The 21774-nt window shown below is 39.0% G+C and overlaps 2 protein-coding genes and 1 long non-coding RNA gene across 3 annotated transcripts in view; 2 read left to right on the forward strand and 1 right to left on the reverse strand.

Moving 5' to 3' along the window:
* LOC146522196 (uncharacterized) overlaps positions 1-21774 on the forward strand; it is a 360305-nt gene that overhangs the window by 84191 nt on the left and 254340 nt on the right. The window lies entirely within an intron of this gene.
* LOC146522200 (coagulation factor XIII A chain-like) lies at positions 62-1830 on the forward strand. Its single transcript, XM_085155476.1, has 3 exons — positions 62-172; positions 557-693; positions 894-1830. Exons 2-3 carry the CDS (start codon positions 587-589, stop codon positions 1033-1035), a joined length of 249 nt encoding a protein of 82 aa, XP_085011602.1. The 5' UTR covers positions 62-172; positions 557-586; the 3' UTR covers positions 1036-1830.
* Positions 1690-21762, reverse strand: LOC146522201 (protein mono-ADP-ribosyltransferase PARP14-like). Its single transcript, XM_085155463.1, has 14 exons — positions 20860-21762; positions 20651-20769; positions 15737-17251; positions 15416-15652; positions 14937-15161; positions 14795-14849; positions 14481-14627; positions 10303-10365; positions 10042-10218; positions 9779-9955; positions 9037-9666; positions 5993-6129; positions 4905-5085; positions 1690-2336 (listed from the first exon to the last, which is right to left on the reverse strand). The coding sequence occupies exons 1-14, from the start codon at positions 21029-21031 to the stop codon at positions 2044-2046; spliced, it is 4128 nt and encodes a 1375-aa protein (XP_085011589.1). The 5' UTR covers positions 21032-21762; the 3' UTR covers positions 1690-2043.

The raw sequence follows: 21774 nt of genomic DNA on the forward strand, positions 1-21774 counted from the left end.
TTGTATGTCTCAACATCAACAGTGATCTGTGCCTCTTTAAATATGTCCTTCCCATTCAAAGGTGCTTCAGCAGCCCCGCCTACAAGGGCTGGAAAAATACACCTCTTCTATTTCCATCTCACTCTCCTGACTAAGGACCCAGACTGCACTGTGGCAGAAGCAGTTACACAAAGTAAAACTTGTGCTGTCATGAGCAGCCAGCTTTCCTTAAATTTAAGTTCAGGAATTTAAGCACAGAGGTGTTTGAAGATGGATTTATGTGCCGTTAATGTTGTGTAGTTGACAGAGTGACTATTTGATTGGCTGCTCAGTTAATAGTAAGTTATATAAGAAGATAATAATAATAGTAATAATAGTAATAATAATAATAATAATAATAATAATAATAAGATCATTAGAGCAAAAATGTTGTTCAACACAAAACAGACAGCCCCCTATGAGCAAACGGTTTGCTTTGCTCTCATTACATGTTTGATGTCCTGTCCAACAACTGTTTATCATATACAGTTGCTGGATTTTAGGGGTGGATTTTTTACATTTCCTGTGTGTACTTCAGGTGTCTGGTAGAGGCAAAGTGAGTGAAGAGATGATAGCAACTGTGGAGTTCACAAACTCCTTCAGCTTCAACCTGGAGAACGTCTACATTCGCATGGAAGGACCTGGGATGATGGAGCCAAAGTCCAGGTATTACAGGTGAGTGATGATGAACAACTGTTTGTATAAAATATTTCCACATAAAACCAAAACAGGTTTCAGTTTCACCTCATTCCATCGGATCTTTCCAGATTAAAGATTTTATAGCTTCTAAATAGTAGCAAAAGGAAAAAAATACACGTATTGCAAAGGCTTCTGCTTCTTGCTTTAATATTTTTGACGTGTTTGTCTTTTCTCAGGTTGGTCATAGGAGGCTCTTCTCTGACCTGGACTGAGTATTTCACTCCGCAGAGGGCCGGGACAAGCAGGGTGATCGCCACTCTGGACTGTCCTGCTCTCCGGCAGGTCCACGGCCAGGCGTCTGTCACCATCAGCCCCTGAGAATCCGTGAACATGAAGCTAAATAAACGGATATTCATTTATCCGTTTCATTCTTCAGCTATTCTTTTACCACATAGAGGCCTATATCGTCATTATCCAACTCCAGTTTTTCAGCTATATAGCTTTAGCACTGGTGATATTTTTTTCAAATGCTGCAGATAGTGAATGAATAGCTAGTAGCTAGATGGCTTATATTTTAAACATAGATTCAGTTTTGTAGTAAATGAAAACACAAGGAAGGTTGACTTGCTTTTTTGATATATGGGAAAGCTATCTTTTTGATCCTTTGACAAAGTGAATAATTTTTAGCTCTAAAATTAGAACATTTAAATAAATTTTTGATAATTTTTTGGCCACTAGGGGGGAGAATTACTCCAAAAGGAACATCTCAAGACACAGACAAGAAAGATTATCATCCTTTGGAGCTATTATGTCATCACTCATGTGTTTAACGCTCATTTTACCACAGTTAACATTTTAAACTACTATACCAGATGGTTTGCTATGTTCAGCAGTTACTTGATTATGAACCGAACAAGTTTTCATATGTGTTTGCTTAATTTGATCACAATTTAATTAAATATCACAGTTTCTTTTTAAATGTTGATCACGCACGTCCTCTAATTTTTCCTTTTTCAAGAATGGACCACACAGTCATACAGTAAATCTTTATTAGGGTTATGTGCCATGTTCTCAGATTAATTAGGTGTGATTCAAAGTGCTTTACACTTGGCAAAGTGAAGATGTAAGGTGCAAATTTTTGCAAAATAAAACATTTTAAACGGCATGATTGCGTAATATGTTTCCAGTGTTTATGTACATATATGTAACTTTAGCAAGTCAATAATTAAGCATAAAATCAGACAGAATTCAATACTTAAGAAATAAACTCGTAATTTCATTAAATATAATTGTTTGTAATGTGAAATGTGCATATATAAGTTTTATATTTTTCTTTTTGGATTTTTCAGACACCATCATTTATCAACAGTGGAAAACACTTTTCCCTTACTCTCCCTTGAATGTGATGAGGTAGTCAGGGTACGCTTGGTTGTCATGGAACACAACATACATGCTGGGGTTATCTATTCTGTTTACCACACTGTCATAGCGGTCGTGAGGCTGCTGGGGGTTTCGAGGTGGAGGCACCATCATATCACTTTGGCCCAGAGTGTAGACGCCTGTGAGGACTCGGGCGACGAACATTAACTGAGAACCATCAGCAGCTGGCTTGGAGTAGGTGGGGTGAGCTGAGTAGCTGGCTTTTACAGCAAAGTAGGTCCCACGACCGTATGAAGTTGCTGAGTGTAGGAAGAAAAAAAGAAAGTTAACAATAGGTGATCCTCTTTAAACTGTAGTGACTTGCAACATCAATCACATGATACCGGTCAGCGTCCTGGCAGTAGATCTTCAGGTGTCACAAATACCCTGGAAGTACAAGCTGTAGAACAGAGAATTACTAGTTCACTATACTGTTACTTTCATATCTTTCACCAGGTGTTTAGACTACACTGTTGACTGTAACTGACATGTTTTATTAGTGCATGCAGGAACATGAAAATATCTTTTCAACCCAATAAGGAATCAAGTGTTGTTATTGTACTAGGCCTGAAAACACTTTCACAGTCACATTAAACAACCCCCCCCCCCTCCAAAAAAAAATAAAAAAATAAAAAATCCCTGCCTTCCATGCCATCCTTGAAACATCAGTGTCACCAGAAGTGAAAATAATTTATTCAGCCTTAATATATGAATGCTCTCATACTCACAGTGTATTCTTACCTGCATTGTCCTGACAGTATACAGGACCAAATAGTGTAATACTTGATGGGCTGTTACTTGTCAAAGGTCTATTTAAACACATTCACGTTCATCATTTGTAATTAATAACAAATACTGTAATAAACACTTAAATCTATTCACCATTAGAGTCAGTTTTGTGAAGCGTGGAACATCAGACAACAAGATTTTTAATAGAGACACCTATGGTATCTATTTGACAATCCTATGTCGCCTCGTTTTGTGTTATGGTGTTCACGAAGTGGGTTGCTCATGCCAAACAATGCTTGCCCGGTGGGTGAATGCAGTAAAAAAAAAAACTATTATTACAAAGGTTTTTTTTTTCATGTGCCACTTCATAAGGTAAAAAAACTGATCAAGCTAAGTCTCATACAGGATGTTATTATTTATTTAACAAAAACTAAACCAAAATGCAGAAGCAGTGAATAACAAAACTAAGTACCAGCTATGACTCAATACCTTAATAATTAAACCATCTTTAGCAGCAATAACTTTAAGTAGTCATTCCCTGTGTCACTTTATCTAGCTCTAACGCTCTTCTTTACTCTTGCTTCACTTCATCGAGGTTTGCAGGCATTCGTTTATGAACAGCTCTCTTAAGGTCCCACCACATCATTTAAGCAAGGACACTGGGCCATTGCAGCATTTGCAGCCATTCTGTTGTAGATTTTCTGCTGTGCTTGGGATCACTGTTTTGCTGCATGATCTATATTGGATATGCTTTAGCTGTCAAACAGATAGTGTCACATTAGACTCTTTAGAACAGAGGCGCTCATGGTTTACTCAATGACTGCAATGTGCACAGGTCTTGTGGTTGCCAAAAAAAAAAATGCAACTCTTCCAAACGAGTCACACTCATTCAGTTGTTTTCTAGTTGTATGGTGATGAACTTTAATATTTTAACACGCTAATGAGACATGTAGAGTCTGAGATGTAGCTTTTGGGTATTTTGAAATTTCTTTGAGCATTGCAAGATCTTGATCTTGGGGCAAGTTTGCTGGGACGTCCAATCCTAGGAAGATTGTGGTATTGTGTTGACACACACCTGAACACTCTAGCGGTCCCCAACCTTTTTTGTGTCATGGACTGGTTTATAACCGACAATATTTTGTGTGTCAGTCCGTGAAATACAACAAAATAAAACCAGTACTGGTACACCCCCCCAAAAAGAAGATTTATTCATAACACAAGGGAAAAGACCCAGGGAAACCAAGTTAATGATAAAAAAGATAAAAAAAATAACGATAAAAACGATTGCCAAAACTTCTGTTTTTATAAAAAATACTTTATAAAGGGGACACTTTGGCTTTCATACACTGCTTCCTCCTTTTCGCTTAATTTTTGTTAAACGAATAATGAAACTTAATATACCTTATATATCTTCCTGTCATCTGAGGGGTTTTTTTGTTTAATTTATTGTGTTTATGTATGTTTTCTATTTCCTTTATTTATTGTTGTTTCTTTTGGGGTAGGGACTATGTTACTTTCTGTGTTGTGCATAGGCCCCTTTAAGAGACGCAAAGGGAAGTTAAGAAAGCATGTGCAAAGAAGCTAAGTTGTAAGTTAAATAAGTCACAAAAAAGATTAAATAATCTGTTTCAAAGTGAAGCGAAGCTTTAAGAAGAGGTGAAAGAAGTTGGGGAGTGTTTTTTTGTTAAGTATTGTTTAATTCCCTCATGGTTACATGCAGCCAGCGAGGTACAGTAACTGTGTTTTGTTTATCGCATATTTGTTAACTTTGATTTAAATGTTTATTTGTAATATTCATGCCTGGTCATTCTTTATGGTTATGTAATGACAGTTTGACTGTGGATTTCATGGTGGTTTGGAGGAGAAGTGTGACAGAAGAATAAATCCATCTGTGAATGAAGAACCATGGTGTTGTGTATTACCTGGAGGGAGTGATATTTAGTGTTTTGCAAATATTTGTGCAATTGTAAGAAGCCTCCGGTGTTGACTTTGGTTAGAACATGGTTTTGGCACTGACAGATTCCATGTGGTACTTTCCAAAAGCTTAAGAGATAAATGCTGGCATGTTCTGTAGTTGTGGGCTATAAAAAGACTATCACCATTTTGCCCAGCAAAGCGCCTGTTGAATCCAGTTTTCATTATGGAGTCGCAATTGTCCTGGGTCGTCCCGTGGTACAGAAGTTTCTCCCCTGCTCCTCCCTCCTGTGCATTCTTATCAGAAATGTGCTTCTTCTGTGCTTCATAGGCACGACGCAGATGAACGTTCTGCAAACGCTCAATCTGACAAGACAAGATGGACAAAGGATCAACAAGCTGCCAAACAAGGTAATCCAGGGTATTAATTACATCTGAGGGGTAGTTCTATGCTTATATTCTGTGGGCCATAAATTGAGGTGTGCATCTCAGGTATGAGAAGCGTCTGTGTTATCAACAGCAATCAATTAATTACTTTAATACTGCAAATTATGTCGTCATCAATTCAGTGGACTTCAGCGATATGGTGGACTGAAACTAAAATCCTCCTAAAATCCCAAATGAATGAATAAATAAATACAATTGAATTAAATAAATCCTATCTTTTAAATGGGGAAATTAGTTTGTTTATAAAATGTGACATTGACTGATTTCCTGTAACTTGAAATTATATTATGATGTTTTACTCTTCCATTTTATATGTACATTAATTATTTAAATATAATTTATTTATTAATAAATGAAGTTTTAGCATCTCTGTATGTGGAAGTGAAGCACTGGAACAGGCTGAGTGAGGAACTGAAACAAAGTCCCAGCATGACCACTCTGACCGGTCGTTCTCACCCACTATTTACACAGACAGTGTGTATATACGTGTACGGGTGTGCGCATGTATGTTCATGTATATTTGTGTCAGTATGTGTTTATATGTACATATATCTGTAAATATGTATATCTCAACAAACTATGAGGAAGAATTTATGATAGGATATGTCATAAACATGAAGCAATAATAAATAAATAATGGTGAATTACTGTGAATAATATACATAAATATTAAAGCAAGTTAAAACAGAAATATCTATGTGTTCCACTTCACAGTTGCATAATATTTCATTAATAACATTTAAGAAGAATAAAGTAGTGATGAAGCAGCATGCGTATAATAAGACAGGTAATATAAGTAGAAACTGATGCAGGGAGAGCAACCCACCTTCATTACAGTTTTGGTGACGGTTCGTTTGAAGGCCTCCTTCACTGTTCGGTACTCTGGAGAAGAAGACTCCAGGGGAATGACCTTCATACTTTCAGTGGCAGCCATGCTGTCCCAGTACAGAGGGAAAGTAAAGTCTAAAAGAGACAAGCATATATAGCATATACAGCATACACATGAGAGAGCCTAGGCTGAGATTTATTTTTTGCTATTTACTACAAATATTGCAGTAAATACCAATCAACAAACAACAAATCAAAAAAAATCAAAAACCCACATACATCTGCCGGGTACTGGACAATTCTTGGGCACCTGGTGCTCAGGAACTTGAGCTTTTTTGCTCGCACCACAGTGGCTGGCCTCTAGCAGGGTCGGTTACCCGCTGCCTATAGTACTCTGGGACTCTCAGGGCTCTAGAGTGTGACCAGTTTGGTTGCATATGCACCTTAGTTTTTCCATGGTGTGACTCAAAAAAATCCTAGGTCGCACCGGTGTGACCAGCCGTTCAGTACAAAAAAATAAAAAGTGTCCGCAATTCCGAAAGTCTCCGTGTGGTCAACAACAGACACACATTATGCCCATATTGTGGTCTAAACCAATCAGAGATAATCGGGGCGGGACCTCTGTGATTGGCCGTGGTCCAGATATTCCTGTAGTCCTTTGCGTGTGTGCGTTTGAAAGTGCAGGTGAATAGCGGTGAGTAGCTTGAATGAAGGGATAAAATGACTTCCGACAAGAACGCCTCATTTCTGCTGTTTAATAGTGAAGAAATTTTAACTTTTTAAAATTATGCCAAATTGTGAAACCCTTAGGGGTGCCGTTAATAAAACCTCTGTAACTTTCCTCTGCTTCACTTCAGCAGCATCAGGAAATGTTTATATGTTGATGCATGGTTTTCTTCAGTTTTTTTGTTCTACTGCAGAATATTTTTAAGGTTTTCTGCTATAAAAAGCCAGGCCAGGAAAATGTCCTTCATTTTGTCTGTGTTTTATCCTCAGTTTGTTATGGGACGGCTGTGTGCAGGCAGGAGTGGTGATATGAAGGACCCAAAATGCAGACTTTCGGAAATCAAAGGTGAACTTAAATACAGCTTTAATGTTGAACTCCAAAAAAAGTAACAAAACTGAGACTCCAAGGTAAACACAGACAGAACACACAGCAAAATAACGGTAGATCACGACAAGGACTGAAGAAAACACAGGGCTTAAATACACAGAGGGAGCAATCAGGGAATGGGTAACAGGAGGTATACACACCTGGGGCAAATCAGGCCTAACGAGACAAGGGGAAGCAAAACCAGATACATTAACATCAGACATGGACCTTCAGAATAAAACAGGAAACAATACAGACTGAACTAAAGACACAGACTCACATGCAGGCACTGCAACAGAGGGAACAAAGACATGGGACCAGGGCAGACAGACACTTACTGGACACGGGGATATAGCAACTAAGGATTACACAGAGACATAAACCATAAGACATAACTCTAAAGAAGAAACCAAAGAATAGAAATGATAAATAATATATAAACTCAAAACCCTGGGTCAACGACCCAGGCATCCTAACACAGTTACTTTGACTGAAAGGCATCTCCTGTGATGCTCACAGCTCTGATGAAGTCTCACATGTATCAGTACTGATAAATGATCAGAATTACAATATTTCTGGCTGTCAGAGTCAAAACTGAATTGAACCGAATTGAAACCTTGTGAATCAGAATCAAATGGATTATAGAAATCGGTGACAGTGATACCCAATCCCTAGTGAGTATTCTAGGCCCAACAAAGGTGAATGTAGCTGTGGGTAATGAGAAAAGATGAAAAGAACGATTAATAACTTTTTGTTAAACCCTGATCCGTCTGAAATTCATAGCCAGTGCTCTCACATTTAGCCATAAACCTCTGAACGCTGAAAAAACACAGTATATCCAGAAAACATATTATATGCCGCGATAAATGCACTGGCCAAGTGTGCCCTCTCCCCACTGCCTTTCACCGGCAAGCAGCAGCAAATAGGTCGTCAGAGGACGCCGAGATTATGCCAAAGCACTTTAAGCACAAGCACTTTTTCAGTAATTTATCTTTCTTGTAGAAATGTGCACCAAATAAAGAACTTTGTGTTCACAAGATTATTTACAAATCAATACTGTCTGTATGGACAGCAATTTAAAAAAAAAAGTGAACATGTAAAACTGTGGGGTTAAACGATGTGGTTGAAAAATGTGGGTGCGCTTAACTTTTGTGCTGGTGGACCTGAGAAAAAAAGTTAGGCGCACCATGGCAACTGAGGCAAAAAGTTAATCTAGAGCACTGCATACACACTCTATTCTCACTTGCTCTCTTTCTCTCTCTCTCTCTCTCTCTCTCTCTCTCTCACACACACATACATCTATGTATTTGTGATTTATGGACCTGTGCATTTGCAAATTTCTGTGTACCAGCTGTTGTATGTTTGTTTTTCTTACAGGTTCAGTAGTTTGCTATACATTATTCATTTCTATTTCTACACTGTCCTTTCATTAAATCTTGATTGACATTAAATCTTGACATACTGTACACTAATGCCACTGTTTTGCACATGTCTCAACCAACTCTGTATATTTTTATATATTTTATTTTATTGTTTACTCTATTTAATTTGTAAAATATGTACACACACACACACACACACACACATAGAAAAACATATTTAGTATACACATCCAGTAATGCATATACTATTATATATTGTACATATATTTATTAGTCTCAGATTTAGCCATTCTTATATTTTGCTTGTTTTACGTTATTGTATTTTTGCACAACTCTGTTGCTTGTGAAGCTCGCACACAAGAATTTCACTCACATGTACTGTACCAGTGTACCTGCACATGTGATGTGACAATAAATGTGATTTGATTTTATTTGATTTCATTGAAATCTCTTTAATAAATCATTAAATCAAAATCTTAACAATTGTTTGTTTTAACTTTATATTGCTCTCAAGCATCAAATTCTAGTATCAGTCAGGCTCTTTACATAACACTGAGATTTTCTCACCTGTCAGATTCTCAAGTCGCTTTAGCTTCGTTGTCTGTCTGTTCAGTTGCTGTGTGGCCATCATTGTCTGTAGATTAACCTCCCATACGAGTCCCTGTGCGTCTGTTATTTCTTCTGTTAATTCGTTGCTTTCCAGTTGGTGATTGGCTGTTCTGGGAAGTCTTTCCCAGTTTCCGTTATGTGCCAGGATGCACCAAACAACTCGGAGGTACAAATCCTCCTCCTCCCTGACTCTCACCTCATTAGCAAGACCCATTAACTGACACTGATTCATTTTCTGCATCACCCGGGTGACCCCGTCTTTTAGCCCGCTCACTGTTAGAGAGCCAGACTGATCGGTTTGCATGAATAAACCCTCAGACTCCACCAGCTCCTTCAGCTCCATCATGTCATCCTGGTCGAGGGGTTCCAGTTCCTCCTTTGAGAAGGTTTTACTGGAGCACTGCGTCTGATATTGATGCTTCAGCTTTTCCATGGCATCGTCAACGTCCTTTTTGGAAAGACCCAGGAACGTGAAGACAGACTGCTGACTTGTAGAGCTGATTTGGAGACTGCTGAGGTATGCACTCACAGAAGGAGGAGGCTGTTGTTGCTGTACTTGAACTGGAAGTACTGGAAGTATTGGAAGTACTGGAACAAATCAGGAAAAGTTTTCAGTAAAATATTTTAAATCTGTTTTTATGTTAAAATTCACTATAATAAATAACTACACAAAATGTCAGTTTGTGAATAATTCTGTCACCTCTGTTGATGACAGCTGGGGAATACATCTGCATCGCTTCCTCTTTAAAAGCCAAGAAGACATTGATCTTAATCAGGACGAGGCGGATGTCAGTGAGGCTGGTCATGATTGATGCAGATGACTTGATCCCTCGAAGAATGGCTCCTGCCACAATGGCAGGATTCAACCCTCCAGCTCCTGTTAAAACACCACTTGCATTCAGGTGTGTGTGTGTGTGTTTCACAACAAACAGAATAAATAGAAATGCCCAACAAATTACTTACCAGCACACATGGCAGGAATTGCCACTGAATTGTATTTATGAATTTCACAATAACGCATGATACCACACACAAGTTGTTGGATGAGGACCTCATCTTGTTTTCCATGCACGTGTAAAATAGTTTTACATGGGAAGTTTCCAGACTGGGTCTCGAAAATTTCTCCTCGATTCACTTTTGCTGCACAGAAAGTGACAGAGGATGGATGAGTGAGAGTCAGATAAGTAAGATGAGAAGGTAAGTAGCAGCTTCTCTTTTTTTCACCTGCTTTCAGTTTAGCTTCCACCTCTGGTCCAGCTACAGTTAAGATGTCTTTGCATACTCCATCTGTAGATGACGAAAAATAAGAAAAATATATATTAAAGAACTTACAATCTGTCAGTAAAGGCAAGTTTGTGAAGCTGTGCTATATGCTAATCTTGTTCTAATTTTAGCATGCTAACACAGCTAATCAGCACCAGGACTGACTGGTGATGATGGCAATAGTTATGTAACTATTGCCATCCATTTTTTTAGTAACATACCGACTTTTGCTACTGTAAAGTTTAGGGCAAGTTGCAAAGTTGGTTAACAAATAGATTTCGATTTGTTAGCATATAATAAAAATCACAAAAGCCAACCTTATAGTAGCAGGAAAGGAAAAGTTAGGGCTCCAAAAAGTCTAAGATAATCTTATTAAAATGAATATGTAGTGCTTATTGGTTAAATACTGATATATTTATATATATATATTTAATAATTGTATTTAATTAGTAAGCACAACTTTGGATCAACAGCAGACAGCAACAACTTGATGCCACAGTATTATTTTAAGTTCCCTTTTGTGGCACAGTTGAATACTTGCAGTGTAGTATCAGACATTCTACCCATTTAATTTCTTAGTCTTGCTTCCTGCTTTGTGGTTCTGTTGGCTTCTTCATGTGATGGCCTCCAGCTCGCACTGGAACGGTTCGCAGCCGAGTGTGAAGCAGCGGGAATGAGGATCAGCACCTCCAAATCTGAGGCCATGGTTCTCAGCCGGAAAAGGGTGGAGTGCCCACTCCGGGTCGGGGATGAGTTCCTGCCCCAAATGGAGGAGTTCAAGTATCTCGGGGTCTTGTTTGCAAGTGATGGGAGAAGGGAGCCGGAGATCGACAGACGGATTGGGGTTGCAGCTGCAGTAATGCAGACGCTGCACCGGTCCGTCGTGGTGAAGAGGGAGCTGAGTGTAAAAGCAAAGCTCTCAATTTACCGGTCGATCTACGTCCCTACCCTCACCAATGGCCACGAGCTGTGGGTAGTGACCGAAAGAACGAGATCGCGGATACAAGCGGCAGAAATGAGCTTCCTCCGAAGGGTGGCTGGCCTCTCCCTTAGAGATAGGGTGAGAAGTTCGGCCATCCGGGAGGGGCTCAGAGTAGAGATGCTGCTGCTCCACATCGAAAGGAGCCAGCTGAGGTGGTTCGGGCATCTGACAAGGATGCCTCCTGGGCGCCTCCTGGGTGAGGTGTTCCAGGCATGTCCCACCGGGAGGAGGCCCCACAGCAGACCCAGGACACGCTGGAGGGATTATATCTCTCGGTTGGCCTGGGAACGCCTTGGTGTTCCCCCGGATAAGCTGGAGGAGGTGGCTGGGGAGAGGGAGGTCTGGGCCTCTTTGCTTAGGCTGCTGCCCCCGCGACCCGGCCTCGGATAAAGCGGAGGAAGATGGATGGATGGATGGATTGCTTCCTGCTTACAGTTAGTCATCAACCCTATTTCCCCAAATCAATCCACCTACATTTATGAGAATTGGTACTCTAAGGTATGTAAAAGGTTAATCCTTGCCAAATATGCTTGGCTAGAAATCAAACATTACTCATGCCGAGTACACACTACAGGCAGCATACCTGTTCACCTTTGTTCCCTGCCGGACTGTCACTGAGTCACTTATTTTTGTTACTGTTTGATAATCTCAGTCCTGATTGCTTTCCAGCACCTGTGCCTCAGAGTTTTGTATTTTGTCATCCACTAAGCCTGTTCCTGCTGAATATGCCTAATATGCACTATGGGCTTTAAAATGTGGGCCGTCAGAGGCCTGTGCAAAGTTTCAGACCTATTTGACAAGGACACCCTACTATGTTTTAATGGCTTGACACAGAAATTTGGCATTCCAACCAAACATTTCTTCAAATTTCTTCAAATCAGAAGCTTCATTTCAAAAACTCAAAAATCCCTAACATTGCCCACTCTAAACTCATTAGAGGACATAGCAATAAACCATCAGCTGAAGAAGGGTTTAATATCCCGTTTTTACAGCAACCTCAGAGATGGCTCTCAAACATCCTCAGAAAAAGAAAGACTCGCATGGTGTCAAGACTTAGAGTGTAGAATAACTACAGAGGAATGGCAAAAAGCCTGCTTGAAAGCCCAAACACAATCTATAAACACCCAATTTAAACTAATCCAGTATAAATGGCTAATGAGAACATATATCACCCCAACATTATTAAACAAATTTGACCCCAAAACTCCAGACATATGTGTTAAATGTGGGGGAAAAGGCACACTGATGCATTGCCTGTGGGAATGCTCAGAAATCCAAAAGTTTTGGAAAGAAGTTTTAGATGTAATTGCTCATATTACAAGTGTCAAGCTGAATCTATGTCCTAAACTATGCATACTAGGAATTTTCCCTGCTGAAATCCGGGGATTGTGTTTTTTTTTTAACCAAAAAAACACAATCTTCTGCCTGTTACAGGCAAAATATAGCATAGCCAAATCATGGAGATCCATTAGTAGACCACACTTGAGAACTTGGTTGTCGACACTGTCAAAATCCCTCGCTTTGGAGAAACTTATGTCTATGATAAAGGGTAAACATGCTTCCTTTAAAAAAATGTGGGGAAATTTTTTGTTATTTTTGGAAAGTGAGGAGATGATCGATAGTGAACAGAAATGACTATATCCATTTAACCTGTATGGGAAAAGTAGTGTTGCAGCTGTTAAAGAGAACCTGGGGGCCTGCGAGTGCTGGACTGCTCAATAGAAGGACAGGAGAAGAGATGTGAAATTAAATGGACTGGAACTGAAGAGGACACAGCTTATCGTTGCAACCGTTAGGTCGGATGCCTCTCTAACTAACTTGACACCCTTGGACTAAACTTCAGCCCGAAGCCCTGGAATAATGCACTTAAACCTAATGTCTCATTGTGTTATACCTGTTTTTTTCTGGAGCACTGTCTGTTAACCCTTGTTTCTTTTTTTTTTTTTTTTTTTTTGGGGGGGGGGGGGGTTGTTTTGTTTTACTTATCTATATTTTTTTTCTTTCTGTAATAATATCTGAATGATCTATATGGGAGAGTATGTATAACTATATCTATGTGTTTCCCCAACACTGTTCATACACGATGTACATACATTACTATTATACACTCAAATTTTTTTTTTATTAATTTCCTCCTCTATTTTATTTGAACTCTCTCTTCCTGTTGGTTAAAATGTTGTTGGAAAAGCAATAAATAAAAAATAAATCTTTGAGAAAAAAAAAATGCACTATGATTTCACATATATAGCTTCACACATAGAATATGTAGCTGCTGGGATGATGACATTTTTTATATAATTTGGATCATTTCTTTATCTTGTCAAGGTCTGTGTCATTGTTGTAAATTGTTTAAGATGTAGATTATTTATGTTATGTTATTTTATGTAGTTAAAGTTATGGTGCTTTTATTTTGAAAGTCAAGCTTGTTTACAAGTCTCGCTTTTTCCTTTCTGGAAGTCGGGGAAACACCTGTAAGTGTGGAGCAAGAATGAGCCCGTAATGTTCTTTATTGAAAGTCACGTTAAGTACAATGAACTTTAACTACACGCTTAAAAGGAAACCTCTGAAGAATGGTGACTAATTCCTTTTTTGCAGCCAACGAGGTATTTATTGGTCTATTTTGTTTTGTTGTACAGTGTTATTTTAGGCGCTGTGTCTTACGTTGAGTCTTTATGTTGTTAATACTGTGTAGTTTTCACGGTGGCTTTGGAGAGCAGTCTTCAAATAAACCAGTGACAGAAAACCAATTGCGTTGGTCTGTGCTTCGAGGGAATTATATAATATGTGAAACTATAACCATGATCAGTACTAGATCCCAAATACAAAAAATTATCTAGTTTTGCTGGCCCATGTGCATTAGAAAGTAGTGGCATAATTACTTATGCTGCTGGACCATGACTATCTATTGTATTTTTGATGAGTATATATAATTATATGGTTTTTATACGTGAACTACTGATAATGCTAGATGAAAACTTTGATCTTCAAAGATTATATTCATATGGGCATCCCCATTTCTGTGCAGATATTAATGAACAGCTGTTTGCCTTTGCCATCCGTAAAGAGCTATGCTACCATTGTGGATAAAAATAATTTTACAGATGCAGCTGGGTTGTCCTGCTCACTACACCTTCTTGTCTTCCCCAGTTTCACCTACCAAGGTCAAAACTTTTGAAGTTGGTTGTGTTCACCACAACATCTGTAGTCTCATTAGTGATGTCACCAAACACCACGTGTAGTTTAACCCCACTTCCCACTGTCATGATGATGTCATCTAGGTCGCTGGTAAGGGACCTGAAGATTGCTGAGAGGAAGAACACCACACATTAGCTATTGTCTGATATATTTAATCTGATGACTGAGGGTACTAATGAAGATGGTAAAATATGGGACAGGCTTAATGCTTTTTATCTCCTCACTATGCATTAATATCACATACTGAAGACAGTCTAATTTACAGTGCTAATTTACCTTGGCCTCCCTGGTTCATAATTAAGCTGAGCTGTTTGTAGACATCGTGGTAGCACTGTAGATAAAAACACAGAATAACATGATAGATAATTGATTCCTGCATGTTACAGATCACATATAGGACATATCAACTGATACTGACCTCCTCAGAATCAGGGTAGCCAGGTTTAATGACAATGTGGATGTTTGTAAGAGAGCCAGAGGATGCAGATAATCCAAACTGGTGAATGACGTCAGTCAACACTTGAATGGCTTCTCTCAGCGGGTATTTTAAAATAACACCTGGCCCAATGATCGGAATGGCCACTGAACACAAATTCTGCTGTACACAAAGCTCCAGACACTTTTTTAGACCGTTACCAAGAGCCTGCAAATCAAAAGTTACATATTTTTAAACAATGCTTTCAAACTTAACTCTTGTATTGCACACTGCAACTGAGCACACACGGAAAACTGTGGGGATCCACAAAAAAGCTCAGTTTGGTTGCATAAATCTTCCTTTGCAGTTATCTGGTTTGTGCATTAATATTCTCACATTAATTTAGTATTTTATTATCTTTAATTATCTTTTCTTTTGTGTTTTCCATCACCAGAAGTGTTAATAAAAGTCCTTAATTTTACCTGAACACTCTTTCCTCTTACTCCGTCCCAAGGCAAGCATTCAATGAAGAAAATCTTGGAGCAGCCCAGAGATGGAGGTGCATCAACCATCTGAACATCACCAGGGGCGAGGGCACAACTGGCTAAGACTGAATCAAACTTTAACTTTAATATATTCCCAGCTTTGGCCAACAAACTGTTGCCAATATTTGTAGAAGTCAGCTGCTTGTTGAGCATGGGGACCACCAGAACATCCACCTGCAGAATTAACATTGAATAACATGAATGTTGATATTTTATTTTGGGATTATGGGAAATAGAATTGAATGGAAATAATCAAACCTGTTCATTTTCTAAACTGCTGAGTTTGATCTTCAGGTTTGTTCTGTTGATTGCAGAGTTTCCAATTGTGCTGTACATGCTGCTGCTGTAGCTGAGAGATCTAGGTGTATCACTGAATGTGCTGGTGTTTCGTGGTCTTCGCAGATTTGGGGTGGCTGCAGTTTGCTTCTCTCGGATAATGACGTAACAGGAGCTCTCTATCAGCTCTTTAGTCACTTTACCCTCTTTCTGGAAGTACTGCTGAGCCCCCGGTCCATCTAGAGTCAAAGTGTCTACTATCAGACTGTCTAGAGTTGATGTTAGGGCCTCCTTGGCCTCCTGAACATGACATCGAGGACCAGACACAAACACACAAGGATTTGGAAAATGTGAGGCTTGTAAGGTCACCTTCGTCTGCTTCATGCCAATCAAGTCTAGGATTTTATTAAAACAGTCGACCATTTCAGGATGAAGCAGATTGATGGTTTCTTGAGTTGAAACTTGATTCAACTGGAAGTCATGAAGAACTTCATTGAGCTTGGCCACATTTTCACTGTAGCCCACCAGTTGGACTTTGGTTGTAGAGGTTCCCCTGGCGCCGGGCATGTAGCTGATGTCCACTCTGAACTCTCTACTGTTTGCCGCGTTCTTGGCTTTCGTCAGAATTTCTTTCAACCTGTTGAGATCTATTGCACCCTGCAGCTGCACAGTGGTCACTTTAAGGTCTCTCATCACTGCTGCCTCGGCCTCATTCAGAGCATCAGAGGACAAACTGGACAGAACCAGATCTGAACCCACCTCAAAGAAAACAGGGTTTCTGAGGCTCTGCTGGAAGCGAGTTTGGTATTTTGGGATGGCATCACTGGTCTTCATGAAGATAAGCAGAGCTGTAGGGAACTTAACTCTCTTCTCCTTTATGTTCTTAATCAGTTCATCCAGTTTTGTAGCTCCTGACTGCACATCTTTGTCAGGGCCCTCCAAAGTAATCATGGCACTACCTCTGATGATTGTAACCTCTGGACAATTAGCACGCATTTCTCGATTGAACTCTTCTTCTATGAGCTTGAACTTCTTCTCCACAATTGGCACTTCCTTTTTGGTGGGTAGGCTTTTTTCCAGAATTGCAATCTTCTCCTTCATGGCATCAACCTCTCCCACAACCACAGCATAGCCACTCTCTATGTAATATTTGATATCATCTGTCTTAAAGGCTGAGTCCTGCAGTATCATTTTCACCTGTTTTGGCTCAAGCACATGATAGCAGAGGTAGGTTTCGGTGAGCTGGACAAAGACCCGATCCACTTGGCACTCCCATTTCTCTGCAGCACCACCAAATCCTCCTCCTGGCCCCTTGTCAACCTCCCCTCTAACCAAAACCTCCTCTTCATCGAAATTTAGCTCCACTGTGCAGCCGATTGACGACAGTTGTTTTTCAAAATATTTGTATGCCTTACAGTTGTCTCTCAGGAAAAACAGCAGGAAAATATCTATCCTGAAAGTCTTCTCAAGACCTTTTATGTTTGGGTTTGTAGAGCTCTGAAAGAAGGAAAGAAATCAAACAAATTTGTCAGTTAATGCTTAAAGATGGGCTACTTATTGTAAACAATTTACCACATAGGGTTGGCCATAAGTCAAAAATGAATCATATACTTCATCCATTATGTACTATCTCTGCTATGTTCAGTCTATGTCCAGTCTGTGGCATGCATGACCCCCCCTTCATGGAGGAAACATAAAACACTGCCAAATATAATTACCATTTCCATTGTTTTGACATATATGTGGCTATAGTAAAGACAACATCAAACAAAAAGAAGACGACTATGGGAAAATACCAAAACTATCTCAGTTTTAGTGGTTCAGTATATTTACAGCACAAACCTAGTTTTTGTGTGCTTGCCTTACAATCATAATCATTCATTATTCGAACCTGAGGAAAATGTTTAATTAATCACAATTTTAAAATTAACGTCCAACCGCCCAGCCCTAGCTCCACAACATCCAACACTCAAACACCATTTTAATCAGCCACTCTTAAGAGAAAAAAGACATGTCTTAGTATTTGTTTCTTAACCCTTTAAAGCTGGTCGGAGCGGGCACGCTTCGTTTTGCATAGCTATTTTTAAATCCCGGTAGCGCTGCAACCAAGTAAGCTAGTGCAATAATTTTTTTTGCATATGAGGCCGGAGGAGTTGTACTTACATCTTATGCTACATCTTATCGTCAGCTTGTCCTAGGTCACAGTTTCCTTCCATATATAGCTTTGCAAAAACTGCATAAAAAGCACTTGCAGCAACAAAAACACAATATTCCAGAAATACGCTTTGCTGATCCGATCAGCTGTTTGTAACACTTCCTAGTCCATCAGCGCGAACTATCGCATGTCCGCCATGACCTGCCCAAAACCGGAAGTGATGTCATTTTGCGGAAATGTCGTTTTTTTTAATCATCAGGGTCTTATGAGCATATGGTCGTGTCCAAATTCATGGGCTGCATCCTCCTGAGGCCACATTTGTAGACCGATTACATCACAGCGACGCGCCGAAGGCTGTCCAAATTTGTAGACTTTGGCTACTCAGGTTAAACGTAATATATAAGTCACTTAGACAACCTAAAAATGTTATTGTTGCGCTTTTTTCAGTGTTTTATTTGTTCATGAGTAAGTCGGTTTGGCTGAGGTTAAAGTTATTAGATTAGATTAGATATAATAAAACTTTATTAATCCCCCGGGTGGGTTCCTCCTTGGTTTTTACACAGCTGACTAAACGTCAAATAGAAAACTGATTAAACAGAAGTGTGAGATGGTCGAGAATTTACGCCAGTGTCCTGTTATATTTTAGATAGCAAGGAGCAGACGGCTGAGTTTATTAAACTCGAGACAGTGGTGACGCTAATCAGAAGGCTAGACCGTCCAATTTCCCCAGCCATTTACTTCCGGCCTACCCGACCTCCTGAGGACCCGGCCCACGTAGACCGCGAAGGCCGGGTCCTCAGGAGGATGCAGCCCATGAATTTGGACACGACCTAAACTTGTGTTTTTAAAAGTTATGTTTGACTTTATGACTTTCTGTGTCGTTTCTGGGATGCTTAGGCCTCATATTGCACTGCTGGAAATAGTTTATTTTGATGCATATGCTGTTTTTTTTCGCAAATTTGCATTATAATATTTATTTTCGTTTTTCCTGCAGTATATATAAATTGGTGTATTTCAAAAATAAAACTATGAAGACACTTAAAATAAATTTACTGTGGTGGGAAACTATTTTGTGCAACTTTTTTGTATTTACAGTTTTGAGGGATAAGCCTCTTAAATTTTTCTAACTAGAAATATATGTTAAAAAAAACAAAAACGATTTTCAATTTTTTTGTAGTTTATTGCACTTTTTTGCAATTTATGTAATTACTATGCACTTAATGCATACATATTATTAAAATTTGGGCTATAATGGTTGTATTGATGTATAGCAACTTGAAATGCTCCCAGAAATGGCACTACAGCATTTAAAAATATAATATAAGCTCTGGCGGACTTGGTTCTATGGTAGGTCTTAAAGGGTTAAATAAACCAGTTCTAAAAAAAGTTGTTGAGCAGTTGCCACTGTGGAATTAAAGAAATTATTTTGTGGCTACAATATATTCTGCATCATTAATGATATAATCTATAGTATTGATACTGCATTAAGATGTTTATTAAAACCTGCTGACTTTATATTAATGATGTTCTTAGAAATACAAAAATATGTTATAGAACGCAAGAGGGGGCGTCAAACCCTGATGATATATAAACCATTCTCTGTGTATTTTTGGGCAGAAGACATATGCTGATGTGATGCTGTGTACTTCTTCCTGCATGTGTGTTCTTAATAAACTCTTCAACTCTACTGGGGCCTCCATTGGTTTGTTTTTGTGCCACTTGTCGAATTCGGGACAGATTCATACAGTCCTATGTTGATAAAAACACATTAAATTAATATCTGTTTATATGTTTTTGTTTTTGATTGTAATATCTGACTCTGACACTGTGTTAGAACAGAATTATACTACAACCCTGTTTCTAAAACAGTCAGGATATTGTGCACAATGTAAATGAAAGTAGAATTCAATGACTGGTGATAATTTAAAACACAATATTATTTCATTTGTGTGCTAACAGGATGCAGTGTCAATGGATTCCACAAAGAATTTAATATTTTGTTGTATTTCAGATATATATATCTACTGGGATTTTCCTACACAACCATCTCCAGGGATTACAGAGAATGGAATGAAAAAGAGAAAATATCCAATTCTCTGCATGAAAACGTCGTCTTGATGTCAGAGGTCAGAGGAGAATGGCCAGACTGCTTCGAGTTGATAGGAAGGAAACAGTAACTCAAGTAACATCACAACATTATAATAAAAAATTAACAGCAAATATTTAAAGCAGCACTGAAGTCTTCCCTGTTACTCTCAAGGTGTACCTAATAAAGTGTCCAGTGAGAGTGTTACCATCAGGCCTTTTAATACCTATGTTTTTAAAAACAGTATCTTTGATGATATGGCAGTGGAGTATCATACATGGCATTGGTTACTTGCTTGTCTACAAAGGCTTTAATACTAAATATTATATCTGTATCTGCACAGTGTGCCATCCGTATGATGTATTTTTCAGGTAATGTGTTCTTATTTAAACAATGCTGAACATGTATTTTACACTCTGTATTAACAGCGAGACTCAGAAGTGAAAGAAGCCTGAGAACTGTCAGTCACTGAAAACACTGAGGCACAATGAAATGAAAACTATAACAAAGACATTATTTTTGTCAATATTGTCCTCAGCTGTCAAACTTTCCCTGCAGGCTAGCTCACTCCTTTTAAACTGGTTTGGCCACATTATTCTGGCGCTCAGTTTTTACTGTAACCAAAAGTCATGTTTGAAAGAGCAGTGAACTGTACCAGTGATTGACTTGGCGATGGCTGGTCAGAGGTCTGTGGTGAACTTCTCACGGTCAGCTGCACTTCTCCACTAGGAAGAGTGATGGTGTGAAACTTCCTCTGCAAAACTCTGTCTTGATCTGTAAAACAGCCATAAACAGAGTCACTGAAACAGCCTGCAATTAAACACAAATCTAAAAAAATATTTTACAAATGACCGACTGTCCTACCTTCTTTTTCCTTGAAACAGATTTTATAAACGCTTCCTCCGAGTTTTTCTACATTTCCGCAGTCGCCACCCCCGGAGTCTCGCCTTTTCTGAAAGTATCTCCTCACTTTCTCCTTCTCTCTGTCTGTAAAGTCAGTGGCTTCAAAAAACAGTGGATACGGATATTCATCCATTTTATCTGCAATTCTACACTAACATGAGAACTTTAAACCCGTCAAACACTTGTTGTGCCGCTCTGTGAGTGCCCGTTTTTGTTTCACTTTCACTTTTCAGGTATCACCTCTTCGTGTTTACACTCCCACACCCAGCAATGGAAAAAGTCCGCATTTAATTCTCAGGGGCTTTTCTCGTCTCACCTACTCTGCAGGTACTTTACAAGGTGTTTCAACTGGCAGAGTATAACTCAAAATTATATTTATGTCTTAATATGGTTTTGAGAAAGATATTTTACTAGTAATTATACTGACAACAAATTAGGGTTTCTATTTTATGCTTCATCTGATCTGCAAATATATTTCACATAAACCCATCCATCCATTCGTCCTCTTGCGCTTATCCCTGTCTGGACGCAGTGGAGCTGGAGCCTATCCCAGCTACCATAGGTCTGTAGAGGCGGGGCACACCCTGAACATACAGGAATCCCTCCGTGTAAAACCTTCCTTATATCCTGCAATATTACCACACCGACCCACTAGGTGTCATTATAGAACCAAAACTGTGTCGGTGCAGTGAGACGTAATAATAATTACATTTAAGGTGTTTTTATTCATGTTTTGCTTCATGTGACATTTCGGTTTAATTCATGAACTGGCTTTCAGAGTGAAAGAAAACATATGTAATAGAAATAGAGCCATTTCTAAAATGTTAATTCGTTAATACGATGAATGAAAAGATGTTATTTAAAATGTTTATAGAA

Source organism: Neolamprologus multifasciatus, chromosome 3 (assembly GCF_963576455.1).
Source record: "Neolamprologus multifasciatus chromosome 3, fNeoMul1.2, whole genome shotgun sequence".
Taxonomy (NCBI): Eukaryota; Metazoa; Chordata; class Actinopteri; order Cichliformes; family Cichlidae; genus Neolamprologus; species Neolamprologus multifasciatus.

What these genes read in the sequence shown, in the direction of transcription:
- LOC146522200 (XM_085155476.1), top strand. Translation starts at nt 587, where the DNA reads ATGATAGCAACTGTGGAGTTCACAAACTCCTTCAGCTTCAACCTGGAG. An exon ending in CCAAAGTCCAGGTATTACAG is followed by an intron (nt 694 to 893) that starts GTGAGTGATGAT and finishes GTCTTTTCTCAG; the next exon opens with GTTGGTCATAGGAGGCTCTT.
- LOC146522201 (XM_085155463.1), bottom strand. Translation starts at nt 21,031, where the DNA reads ATGGATGAATATCCGTATCCACTGTTTTTTGAAGCCACTGACTTTACA. An exon ending in GCTACCCTGATTCTGAGGAG is followed by an intron (nt 14,850 to 14,936) that starts GTCAGTATCAGT and finishes TTTTATCTACAG; the next exon opens with TGCTACCACGATGTCTACAA. An exon ending in TATGAACCAGGGAGGCCAAG is followed by an intron (nt 14,628 to 14,794) that starts GTAAATTAGCAC and finishes TCTTCCTCTCAG; the next exon opens with CAATCTTCAGGTCCCTTACC.